Here is a 22,903-nt window from a genome sequence, read left to right on the forward strand (position 1 = left end):
GATTTTTTACAACAATTATGGGTGACCAATTAATTTTATTACATTCTTCCCCGAGACTATAATCGTGATGAAGTTACTCTAATAAATTAACGTTTCCAGAACAGTTTGTCATTTTCAAAGAATCGACAACATCGCGTTCACGCCTTTTTTGTTGCATTTGTGTTCGTTTACATAATTAACAAATGTATCGACTACAAAGGCTGACATCGCGTGCAACGCATAAAAATCGTGTTCGATGAATTTACAGATATAGAGTAATGACAGTATACTCTCGTCCGGTATTAATCTGTAAAGTTTAATAATTATCATAAAAGTAGAAATGTCTCGTTTAGGGGCTCGTCAGATTTTGACGAGGGTGTGTCGTACGAACGAACGAAAATAATGATAGACATTGCGTTTCGTGACGTTTTACGAATTAGGATTCGTGCCTCCAGAGGGTAGACTGTAAACAAAAAAGGAATCGAGGGGGCGGGATTTTCGTGAGTTTCCAGAACTCGCGTGTAACACGATGGGAAAGTCTGGGAGTGAAATGATTACGTTGGTAGAGAAGGGTTGGGTCGCGTGAAGAATGCCAAGTGTCCGTGAACACGATGGCTTTGCTTCAGGGTGCGGCATCGTCGCACGTAACGTCCACCAGCGATCATTTTTATTCGAATAAAAAATAACCAACTATGGGAAATATTTCATTGCAAAATTGTCTTTTTTATTTTTATCCAACTAGGAACGGATAAACAGTTTATCGTTGCATCTTCGTTCGGTATTTTTATCTCTGGTATCCACTATGGCTGGCCAACAAAATTACATATCAGAGAATAGAGAGATTATTGAACGTCAGATTACAAATTTAAATTTCCTCGTCGTATAGTGTATCCTGGAAGAATTTCTAATTTCACCAGAACCTTTGAAAGAGTGTGTAGGTGAAATTCCAATCGTGATTTCAATGGTCGTTGTCCATAAAGTTGATTAGAGCATCGTTAGGAGGGCCGTTTGTCGCGTAAGCTGGATGTCATCGATGTAATCGGATCGTAAAGGGAAGTAACTCTATTTGCCGGTGATATACGACCGTTCGTGATTTCGAAGATTTGTGGTGTGGACGGATGTCCGAGATATCGAGTAGAACAAGCATTAAGGCCGACTTTATAGACGATACAGGCGCGGTTCCAGCAAGGGATGACCATAGGTTGTCCCCTCTCGACACGATGGCAGTTCCTCCGAATCCATCGACGTTGACTCATCCACGATTTCTTCTTCTTCTTCTTCTTCATCTGCTAATAGCTTCGTTCTTCTCAACAACTGCATATCCACACGATCAAACTTAAGGTACAGATATTTCTTCTTCCCTCTAATTCTCTTCCTCGTTTGAGGAAAATTGTCATTTTCACCTACTGTATTGCCGCTTAAAAGCTACGTACTATGTATATTCTTCAACGTTTCTTAATCAGACTGCTCCGTCCCTTCGATTAGTTACTTCGTTCGATAAGAAGCTTCGACTGGGTAATAAACGACTGGAACTGGAACTGTATTTTTGAAATCCAATCGCTGGCTTGTACGTGGCGTGACGATGGATGATCTACGAGGGAAATTCATGCAACTAATTGCCGGGCTTTGCCTCCGTGTGTAGGTGGAACCTTCCTCCCCGCAGCCGTCGGTCGACCGAGTGTCAGTTACGTTCGCCATCGGCGAAGACGACGACAACGAGGACGATCGAAGAAACGTGCAGGAAGACAACACCACCGACGCTGAAGAAGTAAACGACATGCAAAGGATATCCATAGCTGGTTCGTATCTGAGAGATTATCAATACTTGGAATTCTGATTCACCGAGAGTCTGATGGATTTCAGAAGAGGAAGAGGGCAACGAGGACGATTACTCCGAGTCGGCGTTCGCGATCATGCAACGACGAAGCTCCAGCCGACGGCAAAGCAGACGCAAACGACGCCCGTCGTCGCCGTTCGGCGCCGAGTCCGAACCCACGCATCGTCGAAGATCCTCCGTCTATACCATCAGCTCCGGAGAGTTAGTATTTCATCAGACACCCTAATTTTTCGCGACGAATTTTAATTGAAATTCGAATGACGCCTGTACAGAACTGCAATTTCGATAGAGGAAAGCGGCAGCCAGGAGCAGATATTCGAGAAGTTGAAACTGCACAAGGAAGTGTTGAGCGGAGTGAAACAACAACCATGGCCTCTTCGTCGGAAGATCAGGCTCGTACGACAAGCGAAATCCTATATCAGAAAACACGAGGGAGTCCTTCAAGAAAGATTGGCCCACACGCGGAGCACCAAAGACGCCATTGCACGCATCTCGTTGTTCACTACGAAGGTGATCAGAGGAATATAGCCAAAAACCCGTTGATCCATGGATCCTAGGCTACTTATTCGCTGTTCTTTCGCAGAAATGGCAATATTGCAGAAGAGAAATGGTCAACCTTCAAACCTGGCTGATCCCCTGGGAGCTTCGAATCAAGGAAATAGAATCTCATTTCGGGTCCGCGGTTGCTTCCTACTTCACTTTCCTTCGGTGGTTGTTTTGGATCAATCTGGTCATGTCGGCCATCATCACGGCCTTTGTCGCGATTCCAGAGGTACTGTTCGCTCGTTGGAAGCCAGAAAGCGAAAACTTCCGACACTAACTGTGTCAAAATAACACGCAGGTGCTCACAGCAGACCCAGCCGCGGCAGGCGAAAGGAAGATCATGCTCAGAGAAGAGAAGATCAAATCGAAACATCTGCTGACTCTGTGGGAGTTCGAGGGGATCCTAAAGTACTCTCCATTTTTCTACGGCTGGTACACCAATCAGGATTCCGAGACCGGTTATCGGCTACCTTTGGCCTACTTCGTCACGAATTTGGTCCTCTACATCTACAGCTTCGTCGCCATATTACGCAAGTAAATGAAAAGATCGTTAACGTAGCGAATTCCAGGGAATCTCGTTGACGTTGCGAGTGGCTTCCAGAGTGGCAGAGAACTCTCGTCTGAGCAAACTCATCGAAAAGGAGGAGGAGTACGTGTTCTCGTGGAAGCTGTTCACGGGATGGGACTTTATGATCGGCAACCCCGAAACCGCCCACAATCGCGTCTCCAGCATCGTCATGGGATTCAAGGAGGCTCTGCTCGAGGAGGCTGAGAAGGAAAAGGACGAAAGGAAGTAAGATTAATTTCCAATTAGCGGTAGAGTCGATCGACGAATTAGTATCCTTGATTTTTGTCTTATATTCGCCTCTAGAATCTTTATATATTTACGTTCGTTGATCTTTTTTTACAGTTGGAAAATCATAATCATGAGAATCTTTGTGAACATATCGGTGATGTCGCTATTAGCATTGTCGGCGTGCGCGGTGATCGAAGTGGTCGCTCGTAGCGCCGAGGAACTGGAACAGAACGATTGGTGGCGACAGAACGAAATTACGGTGGTCACGTCCCTGATCAACTACTTCTTCCCGATATTCTTCGAGATATTGGGCCTGCTGGAGAGCTATCATCCCAGAAAGCAATTACGTTTGCAGCTTGCACGGTGAGTCGATCCGAACGTGATCGTTTCGTTGCCCTGCTATGGACGTCCGGGAGCGTTGTCAAAATTCGAACGATTCGTTGCAGAATAATGGTTTTGAATTTATTGAATCTCTACTCTTTGATATTCGCATTGTTCGGCAAAATAAGCTCGATGGTAAGTAACACGACGCAGCAATATATTTGTTTCTGAATTTAGATATTCGTTCGTAATGCTTGTATCGTAGAAAAATGATCTGCAAGATCTACAGCCGACGACAACGAATTGCTCGTACAAGCCTATCGTGTGCAACAAAGAGTCCTCCAAGTCGAAACAAGTGGCTGCTCTCGTCTCCCTAAGTTTAATTTTGGCGAGCAACGGTACCGATCTACAACGCAACAACAAAACGAGTACGTCTCGAGGAATTTTAGTTATAGTTACGAAACGTTTCATAAAGATTTCTATGTGTCCGTAGATCCAGCGCCGCCGCCATATTTGATGCTGCCCAGCGATTTCTACTTAAATCCGATTATGGACGAGAAGACGCTGGAAGAGATATACAATATCGGCGATTATTATGAGAATTACGACGAATACGGCCTGGAAGGAAACGAAACCGCACAGCTTTCGACCGAGCAAGCGTTGGAAGATAATTCTACGTTTACGGAACACGAACTAAACGATACTTTGCAAACAACCATCTTTTCTACCGATGATCGTTTCATAGAGACTTCTGTTAGCGAATCGAGCGAACAAACCAGCGATACCTCGTCATCTAGTATGAACTTTTACGAGACCACGGCTCACGATGAACCAACCGAGACGACAATTAATGGTACGAGTACTGCAAACACCGTTAACGAAGATCTTATCGGTTCTTCCATTATGGACATATCGACTTCTTCGACGGCCACTGAAACGGTAGACGAATATTCGATAACCACGGAACGAACCAACACCGAACCGCCGGTAATTACAACCATGTTCGCCGGAAAACCTAGCGCAGAAACGGCGGACAAAACAGCTATCGACTCTTCGACATCGTCCAACGAGCACGTGATTCCACTCGAAGAGAAAGACTACGTTGTAAAGTGCTTCGAGCAAGTTTGCACGACAACCACGCAAGATACAAGTATATCCTTATTTATTCACCTAGAAATTGTTTTCTCACCCCCTAGAATGGTTCCAATTATATCTTACAGTTGCCTCGTCAAAGGTACTGGATCTAAAAACTAGGAAGAAGCTTCGTCGTTTGTGCTGGGAGACGATGTTCGGGCAAGAGCTCGCTAAACTGACCGTCATGGACCTGGTAAATTAAAATTATTAAATTTTATTAACAATAAAATTGATTGATCTGGAAATCTTTCAGGTATTCACTATAGTGTCCACGCTCGGCATAGACTTCTTCAGGGCGGTCTTTATTCGTTACATGAACGATTTCTGGTGCTGGGACCTGGAGAAACAATTCCCTCAATACGGCGACTTTAAAATAGCCGAGAACATACTCCACTTGGTGAACAATCAAGGGATGATTTGGATGGGGATGTTCTTCAGTCCTGGTTTAACGACACTGAACCTTCTGAAGCTCGGTATTCTCATGTATTTGCGATCCTGGGCTGTTCTCACTTGCAACGTGCCCCACGAAGTGATTTTTCGAGCCTCCAGGTAACTGATCCTCCAAACTGTTGTGTCGTTTTATTTTATTTCATTAATATTTTACAGATCCAACAACTTTTACTTCGCTCTGTTGCTGACTATGCTGTTGCTGTGCGTGTTGCCCGTCGGTTATGCGATCGTTTGGGTGGAACCGTCGTGGCATTGTGGCCCGTTTTCCGGTTACAAAAAAATTTACCATCTGGCTACGAAACAGCTCACGGATTCCCTTCCGGAAACGATTCAAAGGTACTGCCAGACCAAACCCCTCCAATTGTTCGCGAAAATGAAACTTTTAGATTTATTTTCTTCGATATCTCTGTTTCAGGTGTCTCGATTACATGGCTTCGCCAGGTATCGTGATCCCATTGATCCTTCTGATGACTCTAATCATTTATTACATGGTGTCTCTTACAAAGTCATTAAGAGAGGCTAACAACGATTTAAAGGTGAAGCGAGTAAAATGTTATTGATCGATTAGAACTGCCGCGAACATTCTCTGTCCTTTTTCAGATACAATTGCGTCACGAGCGTACAGAGGAGCGACGGAAACTGTTTAAAATTGTGAAAAGAGAAGGGCTGGTCGACTCGTCCGTCGTGAAATGGAAAAAAATGTTACCCGCTTTGTCCAAAAAGTCCACCAAGTCCAGATCTCCAAAAGGTTACTAAATTACAGCTCCTTAATTCTAGCAAACGTTAACTGTTTCTCTACAAGGTTGGGTAACTTGCAGCTGAACCGGAAGTCGAGGCTGCCGAACTAACGGACGTGGAGGAGGACCCGTTTCCACCTGCTTCCGAAAATAATTACAAAGCCAGTGGATCGACCAGTGGACGAACAAGGTAATTTATCGTTAACTTGTAGCTCGGAGGCTATCTTGTTATTATCTGTCGCATTGTGAAACATGCTAACTGGTGTAAAAACAGGTTGACGAAGGTTCTTCGTGATTCGTGGGAGTCACAGTCGAGTGACTGTGCCGTGATACCGGAGATTCGCATAAACGAAGTGGAGGGAAAATCGGAAGATCAGGCCCGCTCAATTTCTACGGAAAATCGTGATTCGAGATGAACAGAATAAAAATATTGGTAAGAAGACGATGGAGCGCTCTCGTTTCCTTTCATCCTCGAGGTTTATAATACTGAAGTCGTTTTTATTCGTTTCTTTACATTCGTTTTTACGCTACCGTATAATTTATTGATTGAAAAAGTCTTACAGCTAGCTTCTTACGCGATACACGCGTTGAGGTATAAAATCCAAGACAGATCTCCCGACGGTACACGGTAAAGTTAAAAATCTTTCGCCCCGTCTTATAGTTTTACTTTTACACGTACACGTACGGACACACACTCGCGAGACATTTATCAATTACACCTAAAATACTGACGATCCACGTGGAAATCGATCGCACGCGGAGTGACCCGTTATCCGTTTAATTATTATCTTCGTTCGGGGCTAGAATTTTCCATTCGTTACGGAAGTAAATCATTTTCGGTAATTTGTTCGATCCGGTTCTGCCCCGTGTAAATATTTCTCGACGATAAAATGACAAATTTTCTTCCGTCTAAATTAAATACAATTCAGTGATATGTATCCGCGTTCACACTTTCTGCTCCAATCGCGTAGACGAAACTTTGGTTTGTCCAGTAATTGCCATATTGTAAACGTTCGTCGACACCACTGTGCATTCACGTGTCGTTAAATGCAAGGTTTGATCGTCGCCACAAACACGCTAAAAATCTTATCATCTACTTAACGATGTGCATCGTTCACGGTACAATAAATATTAAGAACACATTACGACGATTAACGTAAACGATCAACGACTCGTTTCGTTCCTGAAGATCCGTTGATCGGTACGTTACTCGGTTCACTAATTGTTTTTGGTCTTGTTCCGATCTCTAACCTACCTCGCGGTCGTTCTTCGACGAACGTCGTACGCACGATTTATTGACTTTGTCCTAATAAGTATTTTAACGGATCGGGGATCTTTTGAATCCAAAGTCGAGAAACAGTTCTTCCATTTCGAAGATTTACACCGAAATTCGATAAGACTCGTTATTGTCGTTTGGGTAATCTATTGTCGTTGAGGTACCAGTAGTCGTGGAGCTAAAACGCTCCGTCGTTGATCGTTAACGAGGAGTACCGAAGATAAGAGGCATCCTCGTCCGTGTCTTGATAAAATTGTCATCGTTCGTTCAGATTCGGATTGTATATGGGCCTGCCGGTGACAAAGTTGTGGCTGGTTCTCACTTGCATGTACTTGGGCCTTTTGTTCCTGGTGCTCCAGTGAAGGTACGTGTACCAGCCGGCTAGAAAGGCACCGAAAGCGTTGCAGGTGCAAGAGAAGATCAAAAGAATCGTCAGGATGCTCTCGACCTCCGGACAGTTCAGGTCCATGTATTTGACCGCCGTTTCGGTGGAATTTGTCGCGCCTTCGGGCGATCTGCAGACGCAAGTGACGCTTGGCAGACGTGCAGGGTTGCATTCCAGTCCCTTCAGGCGCATCAGGTGCATCGCCGAGAACACGCATGCGATGGAACAGGTCACCGTTGCCAAAGTCGCCAGGAACACACTGAGCACCTGCTCGAAGAAACAAAACGACTTATTTAAAGTTGGAAGAATGAACAAAGTAGGATCTTGCAATGGAACATTTGAAAGCTCGACTTTGGTTACCTTGGTCGAGGAGAGGCAGAATCCAGGACTCATGCCTGGATACTCTTTCTTGAAGCAGCACAGCAAGCAAATTCCAAAGCTGCCCGAAAGCAACAACTGCGAACAGAGGGATAAAAGTGAGCGATCCGCTCGCTGATTTCCTGCGGAGATCTCGACTCACCGGCATTCCGCTCCAGTAAGGATTATCCGCGACGGGTAGATGAGGTGCCCAGAGCAGCAACCATAACGATAACGATGTCACCGCGACGCCGATGATCGTTTGCAGCGCGGCCAAGCACCGTCCCAGTCGCCAATGATAAACCAACGGCGGCAGGAATTTCTGTGGTCCTTAAAAATAAATTAAGAATAAAATTTCCTTGGCCATACTGAACACAGTATGTATTTATTGCGTCTACGTGGTAATCTCGCGCGGGAACTCGCGAGGCGATTTTCTCCAGAGGCTGGCTGCCGTGCCTCTTTTTACGCCGCGTCGCGTATGAAGCTATCGCTCTATGTATCTGGTCGTTTGCGACACAGATTTTCCCATAGCGAAGCAACGATTAACGGTCGATACGCGACGGATTCCGAGAAACGAATGTAGGGCCGAAAGAAAGGAGAGTTTCCGATCGAAACGGCCTCGCTGTCCCTCCTTACAAGGTATCTTAACCGGACGATCGAACGTCGTGCCGTCCTTGCCATATCGACACTGTCAGGAAACTCGCCCACTAGGTCCGTTTGCACAAGATTTGCAACGGCTGTTCCTCGATACTTGGAAAGAAACGAAGGGAAGGGAACGAAAAAAAAATGAAAACGCGACGTCAACGCTCGCCCACTGTGCCCCGACCGGTGATAATGCCGATGTGGATCGGATTTCGTTAGAGATCTTGCGAGATAGGTGAGAGGAACGATCGAGGACATCCGTAAGAATCTATGCGATGCTTCGACCAACTTCTCCTCTCCGCGAAACCTACTTTTTCCGGCGAGAATCCGCCATTTTATTCCGCAATGGATAACAGTGCTTTTGGGAGATCGTTTCGCGTTTTATTTCTTCAATTTTGATAGCGACATTGAAGCTCGTAACCAGAGAAAAGACTAGGATCGTGTCCAGAATAACCCGCGGAATGTATCAACCCGGTCGTCCGACTGTTTCTTGTGCATTCTTCCGCTTTCACTGTTAACGTATTCGAGGCTCGTCGGTGAAACAAATTCCTAGAAGGATGCTGGAAAAGGCTGGCCACGAAAAGAGGGGAAAATAATTCCTTGCGGCTTAAGGCCGCGATGGAAGTTGGCAGAGGTCCATGCCACCGAGAGAGAATAATGATCGCGATGATCTCCGCCGCGGAGAATAGCGAACCGCAGTAAATCCTCGTTCACTGACCAGTGGATAATGACAGAGCGTAACCGAGATAACCCGCAGAGGGGCTTTCCGCGTATGCCACCTCTAATATCGTCTCGCGACCAGTCGGAGACTTTAATGAAAGCACAAACAGGATTTCTTCCGTCGTTTCGACGTCTCTGTTAACCGACAAGGATACTTACTTGCACAAGATTTGGTAACATTATTGCAGAATTAAAAAACAAAATGGGGAATATCACGGGTGTCCTGGCTGTCGTTGAAATATTTATAACATAAACGTCGCAGGAACGGCGCAATGGCCTCCACTTTAGGCAGAATCTAAAATTTTAACGACCGCGTTGTGTTACGACGAAAGGTTCGCGTTTGGAAGTCGTAACCTTCCAGATTGCACTTAACGGGATGCATAATGGTTTCTTTGGAAGAAAATTCTTTCACCTTCGCAGGATATTACTCGACGCGGGCGGCATATTAACGCGCGCGGATCGTCGACCGACGAATGCGTCGCGGCGCGAAGGAACTATGTACGAAGTTTACGACGAAGAAAAAGGCGACGCTGCATTCTCGTTCGTCGTACCGCAATCGATACGGGTTCTCTTTTGCGCGAGGGTTGCATACAAAACGAGTCCTAACTGTATAGAATCTAGACGGAAGAATAGGGATGGAGAAGAATTGAACCTCCTCGATCCTCGCCGCTCCAGATGATACGGATCTACGATCAGGTTTTAACGTGCAAATATTTACTAGTTCAAATAGAATTCGAGTACGAAGAAGACAGAAATTGTTGGACATTTTGCTTGGAATTTTTCGTAAAATGCAAGTCCACGGAAGGCGAGCAGGTTATCGGTTTTTTGTTCGAGAAACGCGGTTCGCACGATGCAAGATTGTGGGACGTGAATGTGTGTCGTTCCCATTGTAAGGCCGTGCGTGTGTGCGTTCATTACAAGAGAAGAGAATGCCACTGCAGCCAGGACACTGCATGCAAGGGTCAGGTAAAAATCACGACCAGCTTCTCGCTGCAACGAAAGACATCTATCGCATCTAGGAATGATAGGAATCCTCTTCCACCTCTCTGAAAACTCTGCGTATCCCACCTTTCGAACGAAGAAAGTTTATACGTCGATGCATCAAAGCGTGTGACGATCTTCGAACGAGACGGAAACGCGTATTTGCATACTGCGTGTACCAAGACTGAATTCTTGAAATCCTTACTTCAAAATAATTTCCACATTTACATTTACATTTACATTCGCTGAGACTATCTCGAAAAGTTTCCACGTAATCTTATCTACGAGCGCGCAATACGAATTACGAATTTTCACAATCGAGAAGAATACGTATTAAAGTTGCGCGTACGGAATTGAAGTCTCCGAATCGGATGCAATGACGACATATTAAATATCGATAAAGGAGTGCGTTTTGCAACGATTCGTACCGTCGACGAATTCGTTGGAAACTCGACCTAATCGCGTAAACCAAACGTGGAAACGTACACTGGGTGGTACGTTTTCATTATCCGTCGGCCTCGATACATGTATAATGACTTGCGTAAGAAGAAACACGGCAGTTGTGTAACCGCATTACAGAGAATTGCTGTCGCCCACTGTACTTCCGATCTCGCGAATATCCTTAACTTCCTCGGATCTAAATGCACACGAACGCGTACGTTAACCCTTTGCACCAGATTTAAGAAACTTGGTACCAAAGTCTTCGTGCTATTCGATAATAAAATTAATTTACTATCAAACAGTGCTTGATAAAGTCCAGAGTCTATTCCATATTTATTTCTGCGCATTGCTCTAACAAAAAGACAAAAAACACGTGGCACCTTATCAACGGTGGCATGTAGGACAACGTTTAGATAAACATTTCCGTCGTGGCTCATTTGACTCGTTAAAACACCGAGTGCACGAAACATTTGTGCAATTTAAACTAACATTGTTATGAATTCGTTAGGAAATTGTAGCGGTATGGAAACTTTTTTAACGCAAAAGTTTATTCGCGATCTTTATTCGTGGCAGACTTTTATCGATGTCTGAGCCTCCGGTATCGTTTATTATTCCGTGCACCCAGTCGTCTGTCAATTCGAAAAGTTTGTCTGGAAATAGAATCTGACGAGCGGGGATGGGCCGAAACCAGGATTTATACACCACGTGGAAGTAAAACGGACCTGATGCTTCTATCTCGTTCTTTTCGACCCTTCGTAACGCGCACGTGCCATTCATGTGGCACATGAATGAGAAAAAACGTGTCAATATAATTAACCAAGTCTGATACGGAATTTGCATTCAGAGATGGGCACAATTTTACTTTCGATAAGCAGCCAAACATTTGTCATACCTTTCTACAGTAAGGGATCGAGGTTGAACGATCAATGACCAATTTGCATAACCAAAGGTTCTATCGTGTTTTACTTTTACCCTAGCCTGACGTCAGCAGAAGTCGAACGAAATCATGTTCGCGCGGGAATATTTTTTTTCGCGAAACAAGCATGACGATGCAATGTTGCAACCATACTTCTGCAGGTGAACATGACTCTGGTAATGACTGGTTACATAAACTGAACTTGGCTAATTGTAATTGAGCAAGGGTTCTAATAATCGGAGAAATCTTGGAAGTATGGACGGTAATTGTTTAGAATTAAAATGGCAAATAAAGTTTGTGATAAATACGAAGGCGTCGTGAACGCGTGCAGTCTAAAAAGATCACATGATGTATTTCCGGCTTGCTACTTCCGCTGTTCGGAGAGAACCATGTGCAACCACTTTAAAGCGAGTACGGTGGCCAACGGACCAAGAAGCGTACACCCACTTAGGGTTACCTGTCTCCCCGAGCTATGATTTTATTAAAACAATCTAATACATTTGTCTCTATTTTTAATCACGTGCTGACCCCTCGCCATTCTCGCTGCATATATTTTCGTTAAAACTTTATTTAGTTTTAGACTTGGCTTTGGCACGAGATTTGGTTCAAATCTCTGCATCGTTACAAACAAGCATAATTCGTCCCTGAGGAGGTTAAGGTTATCCACCTCGACGAGGAAAACGAGATCGCCTAACGAAAAATCCTGACTCGTTCGGTTGGATATTATGTTTTACGAGAGATAACAGGCTTCGCTGTAACGAAACAAAGAGTTCTGCACGCTTTCGCGTATCCCAAAGCTTTCGAGTATAATCTTTCAGATTACCTTGCAGCGGCCTCGACGACCCTGTTTTGCCGTCACGACGCGTCGAGATCGTTGCCAGAAATGCACGGTGAAATTACAAGAGCACGCATAACACGGCGACAAGCTAATGGCGGCGGGATCGCTGAAAAGAACTCGTGAAAAATTGACCTGTTCTGGGCAGGCGGCATTCCGGCGAACATTTATTACCCGACCTGCCAGACACCTGCCACGGTCGGTCTTTCGATCTGTCCTTGGAGAGAAATCGACGATTCCTCCCGATCGACCTTCAAGATCGATTCGATAGTTTCGTTAAAACCATCGATTAAAACAGTGGTGCGCAAACACTCTCGTTATCGAGCCCAAGCGACAATATATTTGTTTATAATGTTGTGAACTTGTGCCTGAAGCTTTTGTTAAAAAATCAGAGCACCATCGAAGCACAGTGATTTCATGAACATGAGACTCCCGAGGAGGAACTAGGAGACACGAGCACGTATAATTGAACTCCAAGGACTTTGGATTTCGAAACGTTCTCCCGAATCTAAATTTTTAATGGGCCTGAATTTCATAAAAGTACAAAAACTCGGGGAACCTATTCGAGGTTTTGCACGCGATATAAATTATTAATGATTTGCAGAAACATTGTTACTTTTCCTGCTCGCAAGAATGTTTATCGCACCGTGAAAGGCCGCTCGGTGACATTCGAGCTTCGATGACGTATCCGTTCCGATCTCTGATTTCGTTAATCAACAACCATTGCGTCCGTGTTACCTAACGGTTAGCAAAAAATTTACCAGGACGCTAACGATAAACAATTTTAACAGACAGTGTACGCACAGGTTTCGAGAAACTATTATTCGAACATTCGAAGAACGCTTTCAAAGTATCTAATCTGGTTCTAATACCCTCGATGAAAGTTTTCAAAGATCCGACGCGAGATATCCTTCATCGCGATAGATATTCCGGTCGAGTAAATCCGAGGTCTTAACTTTTTGTGAATTTAGAAAGATAAAATTAAAACCTCGATCGTAACGCTTAAAACTATCACTGGTACTTACACGGTATCGGAGTCAGTTGAAATAGAATTTCACTAGAGACTGTGGGATTAAAATAACATTTATGGCGCTACTAAACAATGCATTTATATCAAAGTTAGGAATAAAAGAGTTCTTGTACGACCAAAGTAAGTAGGGTTTGAAAAATGTGGACGGGATAATTATGCAAGGTTCTGTGTACGGCCGCCTCGATAAAAACATTCAGAAGGGCAGGTAAAACTAACGAGGCGGTTATTTACGAGGCAGGTAAGGAAAGTGGTTCTACTTACGATGCCCGCTACGATGCAGAACGATCATCCTGCTGTGCCTGAGGGAATTCCTCGTAGGTGTGTGTCGACCAGCAATTTGCGAGGCCGCCAGATTAACGGGAACCGTGGTTGACAAACAATTGGCCATCGACGGGGCTCGGCCTAGTTCCTTGTCCTTCTCGAGCCGGTAGATTCTACCGATGTTACCCGTCGACACTGCACCTGTCGGCGTAAACAACGCCAGCCATTGCTAAAAGAGCCAACAATGAACCGTGGCCGACCGGAGAAGAAAGTTCCCGGCCATTGCAAAACCACGCAGAGTGGTTCAATTTATATTTCGTAAACGATGTTATCAGGTGGAAAGCGCGCGCGAAATTTTCTGCAGAGTTTTGTTTTCCTAGGATCTTTGCGCGAATTCGTTATTGCGCGAGAAAGTCTGCTCGAATAACAGCGCTTACTATAGCGACGACCGAATTTCACCCGCGACCGTTCTATTTTCAGATCGACTTTCCTAGGATAGTTCGGTGGCTCGTCCAATTTTGTCTTGCGCCAACGATCGTGCTCCGCTTGTCTCGATCAACGACGTTAAGCGGATGAGAAAAAAGAAAGAAGCGTACGAGAAGTTCGTTTTGAAATTCCTCGGCTACCAACGAGTAAACTCGACCATCCGCGTCCTCGACTACACGCGAAATTGCAATAAAACGATCGGACAACCTGTTGGAACCACGAACAAGCTGCGTTTCTGTCCTTTTTAGTTGTTCGGATCGGCTTAACAAGTGTCACTGATATATGCATTGTTAGAGGCTCGACCGGCCATGAAACACGAAATTAGTTGGATTTTTTTTTTATTTACCCAAGAAATTTACTTTTTGAAAGTTGCATCCCTTGATGCGTCCATCTTTTTGAACCTTGTTGTCCCAACCTGTGGTTCGTGTTTCTAGAAAATTACTGACCCTTCCTCTATAATTACCGAAGCTTGGTATGCGACCCAATGTCACTCTGGTAGATTAGGGTTAATAGAAAATAAGTATAGAACCCAAAGACATTAGGGAAGTAAGATCGTTAAACAATATAATGATGAAAATTTTGTTCAACTTACCAGTAACTTTAGCACTGTGGATCTTTGAGACGTTACCAGCGCTGACCGCGTTGCTGACTCTATTGTTATTATTGTTGTTATTGGCCGCGGCCATCGACGTGCTGATATTGTTGTCGCGGACCTGACTCAAATTGTCAGCGCTTAAAGCGGAAGTCACGCAAGGTGTCACCATGGGCACGTCCTGAACAGTGAAATAAAAGAATATACAGATCGCTTTAAACGGATCAGACTTAACGGTTCAAAGTAACGGATATCGATTTCGGAATTTCAATTTAAAGAAGAAAGCCTGTTAACAATTGCCTGTAAAACAATTTTTGGAGAAATTCAATCTCAATTAGAGAAAGAAACTCTTTTTATCCGAGACGCCTAGATTTATAACTTGGTCGTGCACTAATTAAGGAAGAAGCAAAATTATAGTACTAAATAGAAATGATTTATGAACGAAAGTGCCTTCGTTTAGGCGCATAGAATTTTCTCTCGTTTAGAGAATCGGTGTAATGTAGCAGAAGCCGTAAAACAATGTTTTAACGTATACATTTTTAATTAAAAAATAGAAATAAAAAAAAAGAAAGCAAAATTCTGGGAGTAAATAATGGTAATTTATGAATGAAAGTGCCGGCATTTGTATACAATTTTCACTAGAGTATGAATCACGGTTCGCGATATTTCCGATACGCTGACTGTTGCGGTTTCACTCGACTAAATTCGTGGCCAGACTACCGATAAAACATTCGCTGCGACGAGTACACAGAGTCGATTATGCGCATTTGATCCGTAAACGGATCTACTTTCGTATATTATCTTACGAGAACTTGGATGAATACTATCGCGACCGTCGTAGGAACGATAGAAGACATCGAACAGCGGTCAAACTTGTATGCATTAAAATGAAATTTTATTTAAGAATTTCGATTCTGATTATCATCGAAGAAATAATGCGTAAAGAGTTGCTGATACGCGATCGGTTTGCATATTGTCTCGGTGGCACGTTGAGATTGTAAACAACGACACGTGACACAAAACGATCCCTCACCTTAAAATTATCGTAAAAGCTGACAGGACGGCTCCTTGGCGCGTACTGAATCTCCTCGTCCGGTTGCATCGTGCTACCACTGTATGTGCTAGAGCATAAGGGCTGCGCGCGCACCTCACCCGGCATCCTGCACTTATTCCTTTTTCCACTTCCGGCGGCTGCGAATTTACGACGCGAATCGTAAAAAATTCTTTCCACGTTAGCAAGGACATCCCCCCGTTCTTTCAACCTCGAAGCTTTCTTTTATCAAACATTTGCGAATACATACATATATCTGCTCGTATAAACGGGTAAACATTTTATCGAAAACTGGTTATAAAACAATTATTACTCAACGAGGGATACTATTTCTCAAGTCTTCGACATTGACGTTTCAAAACCGATTTTTTTGTTTCATCGATAACACCGATGGAAAAAAACAGCCCCGGGCAAGTCGAAGTCGTAGCCTTCGTCAATGTGTTGTATACATTAGCATCTGAATGCACATTATTTATTTATAGCGGCTCGTTGGAATGCTTCGAAAAAATGAACGGACGAAGGATCTTTCTATACGAGTTAGCCAACGAATAAATAAAAAAGTAAATCGATGACAGAAATTTAAACTTGACTTTTGAACTAATTAAAAGTATTCGAGTGATTCGTATCTTTGGCGCAACGGCTCGTGGTGTGGAAAAGTTAAAACGTAACATTTGTACCTGAAGAACCGGTGTCAGCTCATATCGAGATTTCGTTTCACGGGCAGAGAAACCACGTATGCTATTCGTTGCTCTTCGACCACAAATCTTCAACTTCCCGGAAGCACACCTGCGCGATGCACGATCCTCGAGCTGCGTATGACTCACGAAACCGATTCCACAGACAACTTGACGTGGAAATTTCTCTTAATCTACTCCGACGTATCGTAAGTCACGCGTCGGATTCCTCGTTGTCCCGGAATGAGAAAGAATCGCCGTGATCAGCGCTCGTCGATTTCTCCGATGCTCTGTCCACGTGACCAGCCACGTGTCCGTCATCCAGCACCCCGTAAACCTCTGAAAAATTTAGCGAAATCGTCAACCAGGGAATATACGTATCGGTTTCCATCGCAGACGATTTGTATCAATTACTCGGGATAGACGAATAACCAATAAAACCAACCTACAGCAATTTATTCCTGATCTGATTCTCCAAACCATTACTGCACAGGCAACGTGTTAAACAAATCTTTAATACATTTTATTCGAAGGAAAAGATTCCAGACCGTTGCACGGAAACTTTTCGATCCATCGTGTGCATACAGTTGGTTCGATGGTGTGTGGCTGAAGGACGAGCGTGACCGTAATGACAATGCTTTCTACGATACGGCAGGAACTCGATTTTCGGCCTAACTTTCTTCGTGCATTATTATATCGTGCATACGGTCGTCTCGAACTGTTGAAACAGTAACGAAACGTGACTTCGTAACTGGATATTCGTCTACGGAACGTCGACGGTTTTAATTGACTAGACTCCTTGTTCCGCGAGGTCAAAGCTATCGAATCAACCGAGCGACGCTGGTAACGAGTACCGGGATTCCCACGGGAAAAACGCAACGTTTTTCTTAAGTCCAGAGAGCCTACCGGATTCCTCTCGAGATAACGTTTCCCGCGCAACGAGCTGCGACGAATCACGGTATTGTAATTTCAAATGAATCATAACTTTGCACTCGCTGTCCGCTTCGCTGGGACCAAGCGACCACCACCAACAATAAAAACGCAAATACGTAAATTGTCGTCGCAAACTTGCAATCTCTCGTAATCGTTTCGTTTTCATTATTATTATTACATACAACCGTGTAACCATTCTTTTATACCGATAGAAATATTCATTATCGTAAGAAATTAGTTAGTTTCCTTTAAAAAATAATCTTAAAGTTCACGTACATATATCGCAACGAACAACGAGCTTGAAAGAGGCTAACGATTAGAAACGCTAACTTTGAACTCTGACGAGGAGTAATTATACCTTATTAGAGACATAAGATCTCCTACTGTATGGCTTTATATTCTTCTTATTACGCACCTCGCGTATAGATATTATCTCCTGGCTCGCAAGGCCCAAAATTTCTGTTATTCAACTTTGTTATAAATATATAATTTACCGCAGAAAAAAATATTTATAAATAGGTTGCAAGAAATTTGTGAAAAAATTGCTGGCCGAGGGTAAAGTTTTCCGATTCAGCGGAGCCATAGACAGACGGAAATAACAACTCTATCGCGTGGCGTGTTAATTTATCTGGTAACGCGGTAACTTTTTTTATCAACAGGATGCACGGATAAAGTCTTTGGACGAGCCTATCGCACTGCACCATGTACCTATTTACTTTGTAAAATATAGTTGCGGCCGATTGGATGGATTTGCCAATAAAAGGACGTCAACAAACTCGTTCGAACGCATTCCGAACGTTTTCGTGCACGCTGCGTAGCGTCGCGCGAAAAAACCTGTTCCATCCGGTTATTTAACATCCCTAGGAAATCGTCTGAATTTATGCATCGCCGTACAGTCCGGTTTTTAAAATTATTCATAGAACATTTTCTTTAACGGAGAACGACTCATCGCCATCTTTGTACGCGGAGAAAGTTTTCGCTTATAGGGATCCTGACCCTTTCGTGAATAATTATAGCACCAATGCTACTCGATATCGACGACGAAGGATGATTTTCGAATAAACAAAGGGTTAAGGTTGCGTCGGGGAATTTTTCCATGGATCTTCGAAGCGTAATTGCGTGCCTCGTATTTTTCGTTCGATTGTGAACGGGGCTTTACTTTCACGATGCAAGATTCGAAGTTAATACCGAGCGGTATTGCGCAACTCGGTACGCAACGCAATGAAACCGTGGCGCGTTGGGACCCTAACACAATGATGTGACCTACCTATGGTGTTCGGGTTACGGCTGGAAATAAGCCATTTCTCCATTAAGTCCCTTTATGCGGCGCTCACAGTCACGTCACCGTGACCAGGGGTTTACTGAACTCGACAGCATTCGCAAAACTCCGGAAAATTGCAAGCGTTCGATCAAATTTTAATCCCTTGTTACGCGTTAGTCGGTGAACCGAGGAACAAAAGGATTATTCGTAACGAAACTCGTTCGTTTTCCACTTGTTATCTCTGTGTTTATTATCTACTTTGACACAATTATTATCGTGCTTTTTCTAGCGTGCCACGTGATCGTAATTATTAACAGGTTCGTGTCTTTTTTGTAAAAGTGTCGTGGCCCGATCATTCGCACGGTAAATTGTGGGGAACGAGATAAACGTAACGTGTTCTATTTGTGAATTACGCGGTACCACAAACGCGTCTGCCAAAACGAAGTGTTGCCAACTACGAGGAGGATAACGAATTCATAAAATTACATAACGTCGAACCAATTACGAACGTCTACTTATACTCGGTTGATTTTTAAACAGTAATCGTTAAACAGTAGCGATACGTGGAATAAAATAGCGACGTGTTCGATATTTGGATCTGTCGCGACGCGGAAAAGCAACCGCGAGCAATGATAAATTGCAAAGGATCGTGGTAATAATGTATTATCGTCGTTGCACGACCATTAATTACAGTGTACCGAGACAGAATTCTGTTTACGACTTCTACACTGTCCTGTCTATGCGTAAATTATTAAATAAACATGTTTATGCACGCTGGTACGTACGGCAGCGGAAAGCACAATTGTTTCGGACATGTATAATTGAGAAATATCTGATCGTACGCAATGTTACATTAAACAAGTGGGGCAACCTGTTAGTCTCCGTAATATAATTGCATTAACATATGCGGTAGGGCGGCCACGTTGCGCCAGTTTAGCGAACCATTCTATATTAGTTCGGTTTCTATGAAAAAAAATTTCCTCCCGTTCGCGTACACTTTCTGTTAAAAGCATAAACTTTTTGACTACGTTTTATAATTTAATTCCACGACGTTTGAAATATGGAGTCGTATAGGTGCACGATCCCATTAAATAAAATTCTATCGTCCGCGATTCTATGAATTTTACTCGATGATCTCATTAGAATTCAACAGATCGCGACTATAATTGATACGTGCTCGTAACGTTTCATGATTAGAATAATGCGTACGTGATCTATGAATGGAACGACACTAGTATTTCCAGCGACGTATCCTACAGGCAAAAAATACATCTGCCTGGAGCTCGAAACAAACGAGGCCCACGTATTCAATATTTCTTAGATTTTTCTGTCCATGAAAATAATTCTTGGTGTTATCTGCAACAACCTTGTGTCGGTTAGAGCGATAAAAATTCCTACATACATAGTGAAGTTACAATAGAAAAACTGCATTTATAAGATTATTCGATGGTCCCTAATTCCGTACGTGCAAAGAATATGGATCATTTGTAGTAAGATCTATTGTACACGCTGGTATTACAGATAACGAACGACGCGAGCGTTCACGCAATCCGTAATATAATTTGTAATTAAGAGAACCTCTCGTACGTACAATTTTAGCCACGTATGTATTTAGTTGTCGACTTGAATTTAGAAACTGATAAGGACCACGTCTGCACAGCGGATTATTCAAATCATCCACGCACGAATTATCCAAATTGGAATAATAAACAGGCCCAGATACTTTGTTAAGTACTGTTTGCCAGCTTTAGAGACGCGATAAGCAAACGTTTGCCTATTACGGCACAATTTCGTCGATGGCGACGAGCTAGCAGGTTTCACGCGGTGAAAAGTGCAAGCGTTTCTAAACGATCGAAAGCATTCCAGGCACTTTTAAGCGGCAATTCTCACGTGCGACCTGCGGTTGTTCTAATTAAATTCTCCGGTTACAAACCGTTCCCAGGGTTCATGAACGTGCGAAGCATTATCGAGCCTCAAAGAGTTATTATGCGATTCGTCAAATTCATTGACGTCTTTCATACGAGCCTCGAAAGGGGCAATATCGTCGGTGGTCTCTCAACGATCGCCACAAAGAGCAAATGGAAGTAACAAATTATTTGGTAATTTCAACGTTTTAAATTTAATTGGAATTATTTTTTTTTTTCAAGGGGCGTTATTTATAGTTGCTGTAAATTTGTTAAAAAACAGCAGCTCGCAGTTACTAGTCGCTGAGGAACTATTGGCAAGAAAAGAGGCGCGAAAACCGCGATCGAATTTCGCGAACCAGTTTCCAAGAGATCGATCTATCCGTAACGATGAGCAAATGCATGAGAACTCAATCCGTGCGTGATCTAAGCTGATCTTCGTAAACGTATTACGAAAGCAGTTAAAAAGATCGTTCCTGAAACGCTCGATCGCCTCGAGATCTGTGGAGACATTGATAGATGGGATCTAATAATTAAACTTTGTACCGTTTCACTGTATGCGTTCGTTTAAAATACCACTGTATTTCGCTACGATCCACGAGCATTTGGCCCCAGCAATTTTCAAAGGGGAGGAGGGGAAAAAAGACATCATTTTCGTCGAAGAGCGCAAGAAAGGGTATTGCGTATGGTAAAACGCTCGTTTACAATCGTGTACTTGTTCAGCAGATTACCGTGGCGGGCGTTATCGCGAAAGCCAAATGCTTTTTTGATGACATTGTACAGATGTTGGCTCAACGTACACGCGAGACAAACGAGCGAAACTTGCGCGTATATACCAGGAATCGACGAAACGATTATTCGAAATGATAAACATAAATACCTAAAGAACGAGTTATCCGTTAAATTTCATGGAAGCACGAGGATGGTTCGTCCCATCGATTCCCGCCAAGATTTACTATTCAGGTCACGGCGAATGGTCGATGACGATTCAGGTAGAATTACGATGCAGATATCATACGAATTCACTAAGCAGCCAGTTATGTAATCTTGGAATCATAGTTCTTCTCGGTTTATCGCGAATGCGCTCCTTCTCGACGATCCACGATTCCGCGGAGGACCGAGTTACCGATTTTCGGGCAGAAATCCGTTCCGCGTGCGGTCGAAATAGAAATCCAGGACAATCTGGCGAGCATAAATCGTTCACAGTTGTAGATCACAGCGAGCACGTGGAACGGAAAACGCGCGAAGATGCTCGACGTGGACCGTTTCCCGCTGAAACTGAACACCAACGAACGACTCCCACCGATCGAACGAAACGGTGCCAAGCGGCTTGGCCGCTGTCACGATGACAACCGACGGTCAGTCTCTGGTCTTGGAGACGTTCACTGAAATCGTCGTTGTTGCACCAGATCGATGGATCGACAACGAAAATCCTCGCGGAATGATAAACAACGCAACGTTGCTCCGCTGGAGTCGCGGTGACAACTGAAGTCTCCGGTTTCGCGCGTCCCGACGAGCCTCGCGAGACCCCTCCAAACCGTGTTCACGAAACTCGGGGCCCCAGGTGTCGACGGGCCCCGATCGAACGGGGGCCGCGCGTGTGAAACGCTTCCAACGACGGAAATATTTTTTCTTCCACTCTTTCACGCTGTCAGAGACGAAACCTTTGATTTCACATAATCGAGACTCGAGAATCGATTGTTTCGAGCATTCGTGGCCTGAAAGATTTGAAATTTAAATTATTGAAATGACACCTACAGTGAATACAATTTTTTTTCTTGGCCATAATTGAGAAAGGAAATGAAAAAGAACCGTGCCGGTCGATGGTAGAGCCGACGAAACGCATTATTTTTTGCTGAACTTGTTCGAGAATTGCCAACAGGCACGCGAAACCGACACCTGATCGTTAATTGCAACGTGCAAGCAAGAAACGGTAATTTGATCTAAATTAGTAGAGTGTGCAACTATATAAAAGTGGATGGTTCGATTTTAATGTATTCTCGCCGCTCGATCGTGGAAAGTAAAAACGAAACGAACGGGGAAAACGTGTATACGCGTTACGCGTTACGCGTCGATCGATCCTCGAAGCTTTTTCCTCGAGGATCGACGGATTTTTTCGGACTTGAGCACCACTGCTCCGTCACTTTCACATCGTCCGGTGTTTCAGAAGGAGACTCGATGAAGGAAGTTGTCATAGCGAGAAAAAGGGTGAAAGAAGAAGGGGAAATGCCTATCGGTTGACGTTTACCTTGAGCGATTTCTTGCTGACTTATTGCAGCCCTTTCCCCCCATTTTTTCTACTTCAATTATATCAAGACTTGTTTGAAGTTTTAACAATATTTTGTAAATAGAGACAATTTT

The 22,903-nt window shown here is 43.8% G+C and overlaps 2 protein-coding genes across 3 annotated transcripts; one reads left to right on the plus strand and one right to left on the minus strand.

The window, feature by feature from the left end:
* Window positions 1–1,741: 1,741 nt before the first annotated feature.
* LOC122395305 (transmembrane channel-like protein 3) lies at window positions 1,742–6,251 on the plus strand. The gene is made up of 17 exons (XM_043392747.1): window positions 1,742–1,778; window positions 1,846–2,017; window positions 2,089–2,326; window positions 2,400–2,588; window positions 2,658–2,893; window positions 2,961–3,152; window positions 3,270–3,518; window positions 3,602–3,671; window positions 3,742–3,904; window positions 3,976–4,626; window positions 4,697–4,803; window positions 4,864–5,159; window positions 5,217–5,396; window positions 5,476–5,596; window positions 5,661–5,808; window positions 5,879–5,987; window positions 6,072–6,251. The coding sequence occupies exons 1-17, from the start codon at window positions 1,757–1,759 to the stop codon at window positions 6,211–6,213; spliced, it is 3,285 nt and encodes a 1,094-aa protein (XP_043248682.1). The 5' UTR covers window positions 1,742–1,756; the 3' UTR covers window positions 6,214–6,251.
* A 99-nt stretch (window positions 6,252–6,350) lies between these two features.
* On the minus strand, window positions 6,351–22,001 carry LOC122395223. 2 transcript variants are annotated; one of them, XM_043392643.1, is made up of 8 exons: window positions 21,423–22,001; window positions 16,448–16,783; window positions 15,753–15,910; window positions 14,720–14,900; window positions 13,642–13,842; window positions 7,979–8,145; window positions 7,819–7,914; window positions 6,351–7,725 (listed from the first exon to the last, which is right to left on the minus strand). In XM_043392643.1, exons 3-8 carry the CDS (start codon window positions 15,876–15,878, stop codon window positions 7,330–7,332), a joined length of 1,167 nt encoding a protein of 388 aa, XP_043248578.1. In that variant the 5' UTR covers window positions 15,879–15,910; window positions 16,448–16,783; window positions 21,423–22,001; the 3' UTR covers window positions 6,351–7,329. The 2 variants fall into 2 exon arrangements, with proteins under 2 accessions (XP_043248578.1, XP_043248579.1); XM_043392644.1 differs by lacking the exon at window positions 21,423–22,001 and adding an exon at window positions 16,894–16,976.
* Window positions 22,002–22,903: the final 902 nt, after the last annotated feature.

The sequence above is a fragment of the Colletes gigas genome, unplaced genomic scaffold (genome assembly GCF_013123115.1).
Source record: "Colletes gigas isolate AHSC1104 unplaced genomic scaffold, ASM1312311v1 Colletes_gigas_Sc00005, whole genome shotgun sequence".
NCBI lineage: Eukaryota > Metazoa > Arthropoda > Insecta > Hymenoptera > Colletidae > Colletes > Colletes gigas.

What these genes read in the sequence shown, in the direction of transcription:
- LOC122395223 (XM_043392643.1), bottom strand. Translation starts at nt 15,878, where the DNA reads ATGCCGGGTGAGGTGCGCGCGCAGCCCTTATGCTCTAGCACATACAGT. An exon ending in TCTGCATCGTAGCGGGCATC is followed by an intron (nt 8,146 to 13,641) that starts GTAAGTAGAACC and finishes TTTATTTTTAAG; the next exon opens with GACCACAGAAATTCCTGCCG. An exon ending in CTTACTGGAGCGGAATGCCG is followed by an intron (nt 7,915 to 7,978) that starts GTGAGTCGAGAT and finishes CTCTGTTCGCAG; the next exon opens with TTGTTGCTTTCGGGCAGCTT.
- LOC122395305 (XM_043392747.1), top strand. Translation starts at nt 1,757, where the DNA reads ATGCAAAGGATATCCATAGCTG. An exon ending in TTACGTTTGCAGCTTGCACG is followed by an intron (nt 3,519 to 3,601) that starts GTGAGTCGATCC and finishes GATTCGTTGCAG; the next exon opens with AATAATGGTTTTGAATTTAT. An exon ending in GACAACCACGCAAGATACAA is followed by an intron (nt 4,627 to 4,696) that starts GTATATCCTTAT and finishes TATATCTTACAG; the next exon opens with TTGCCTCGTCAAAGGTACTG.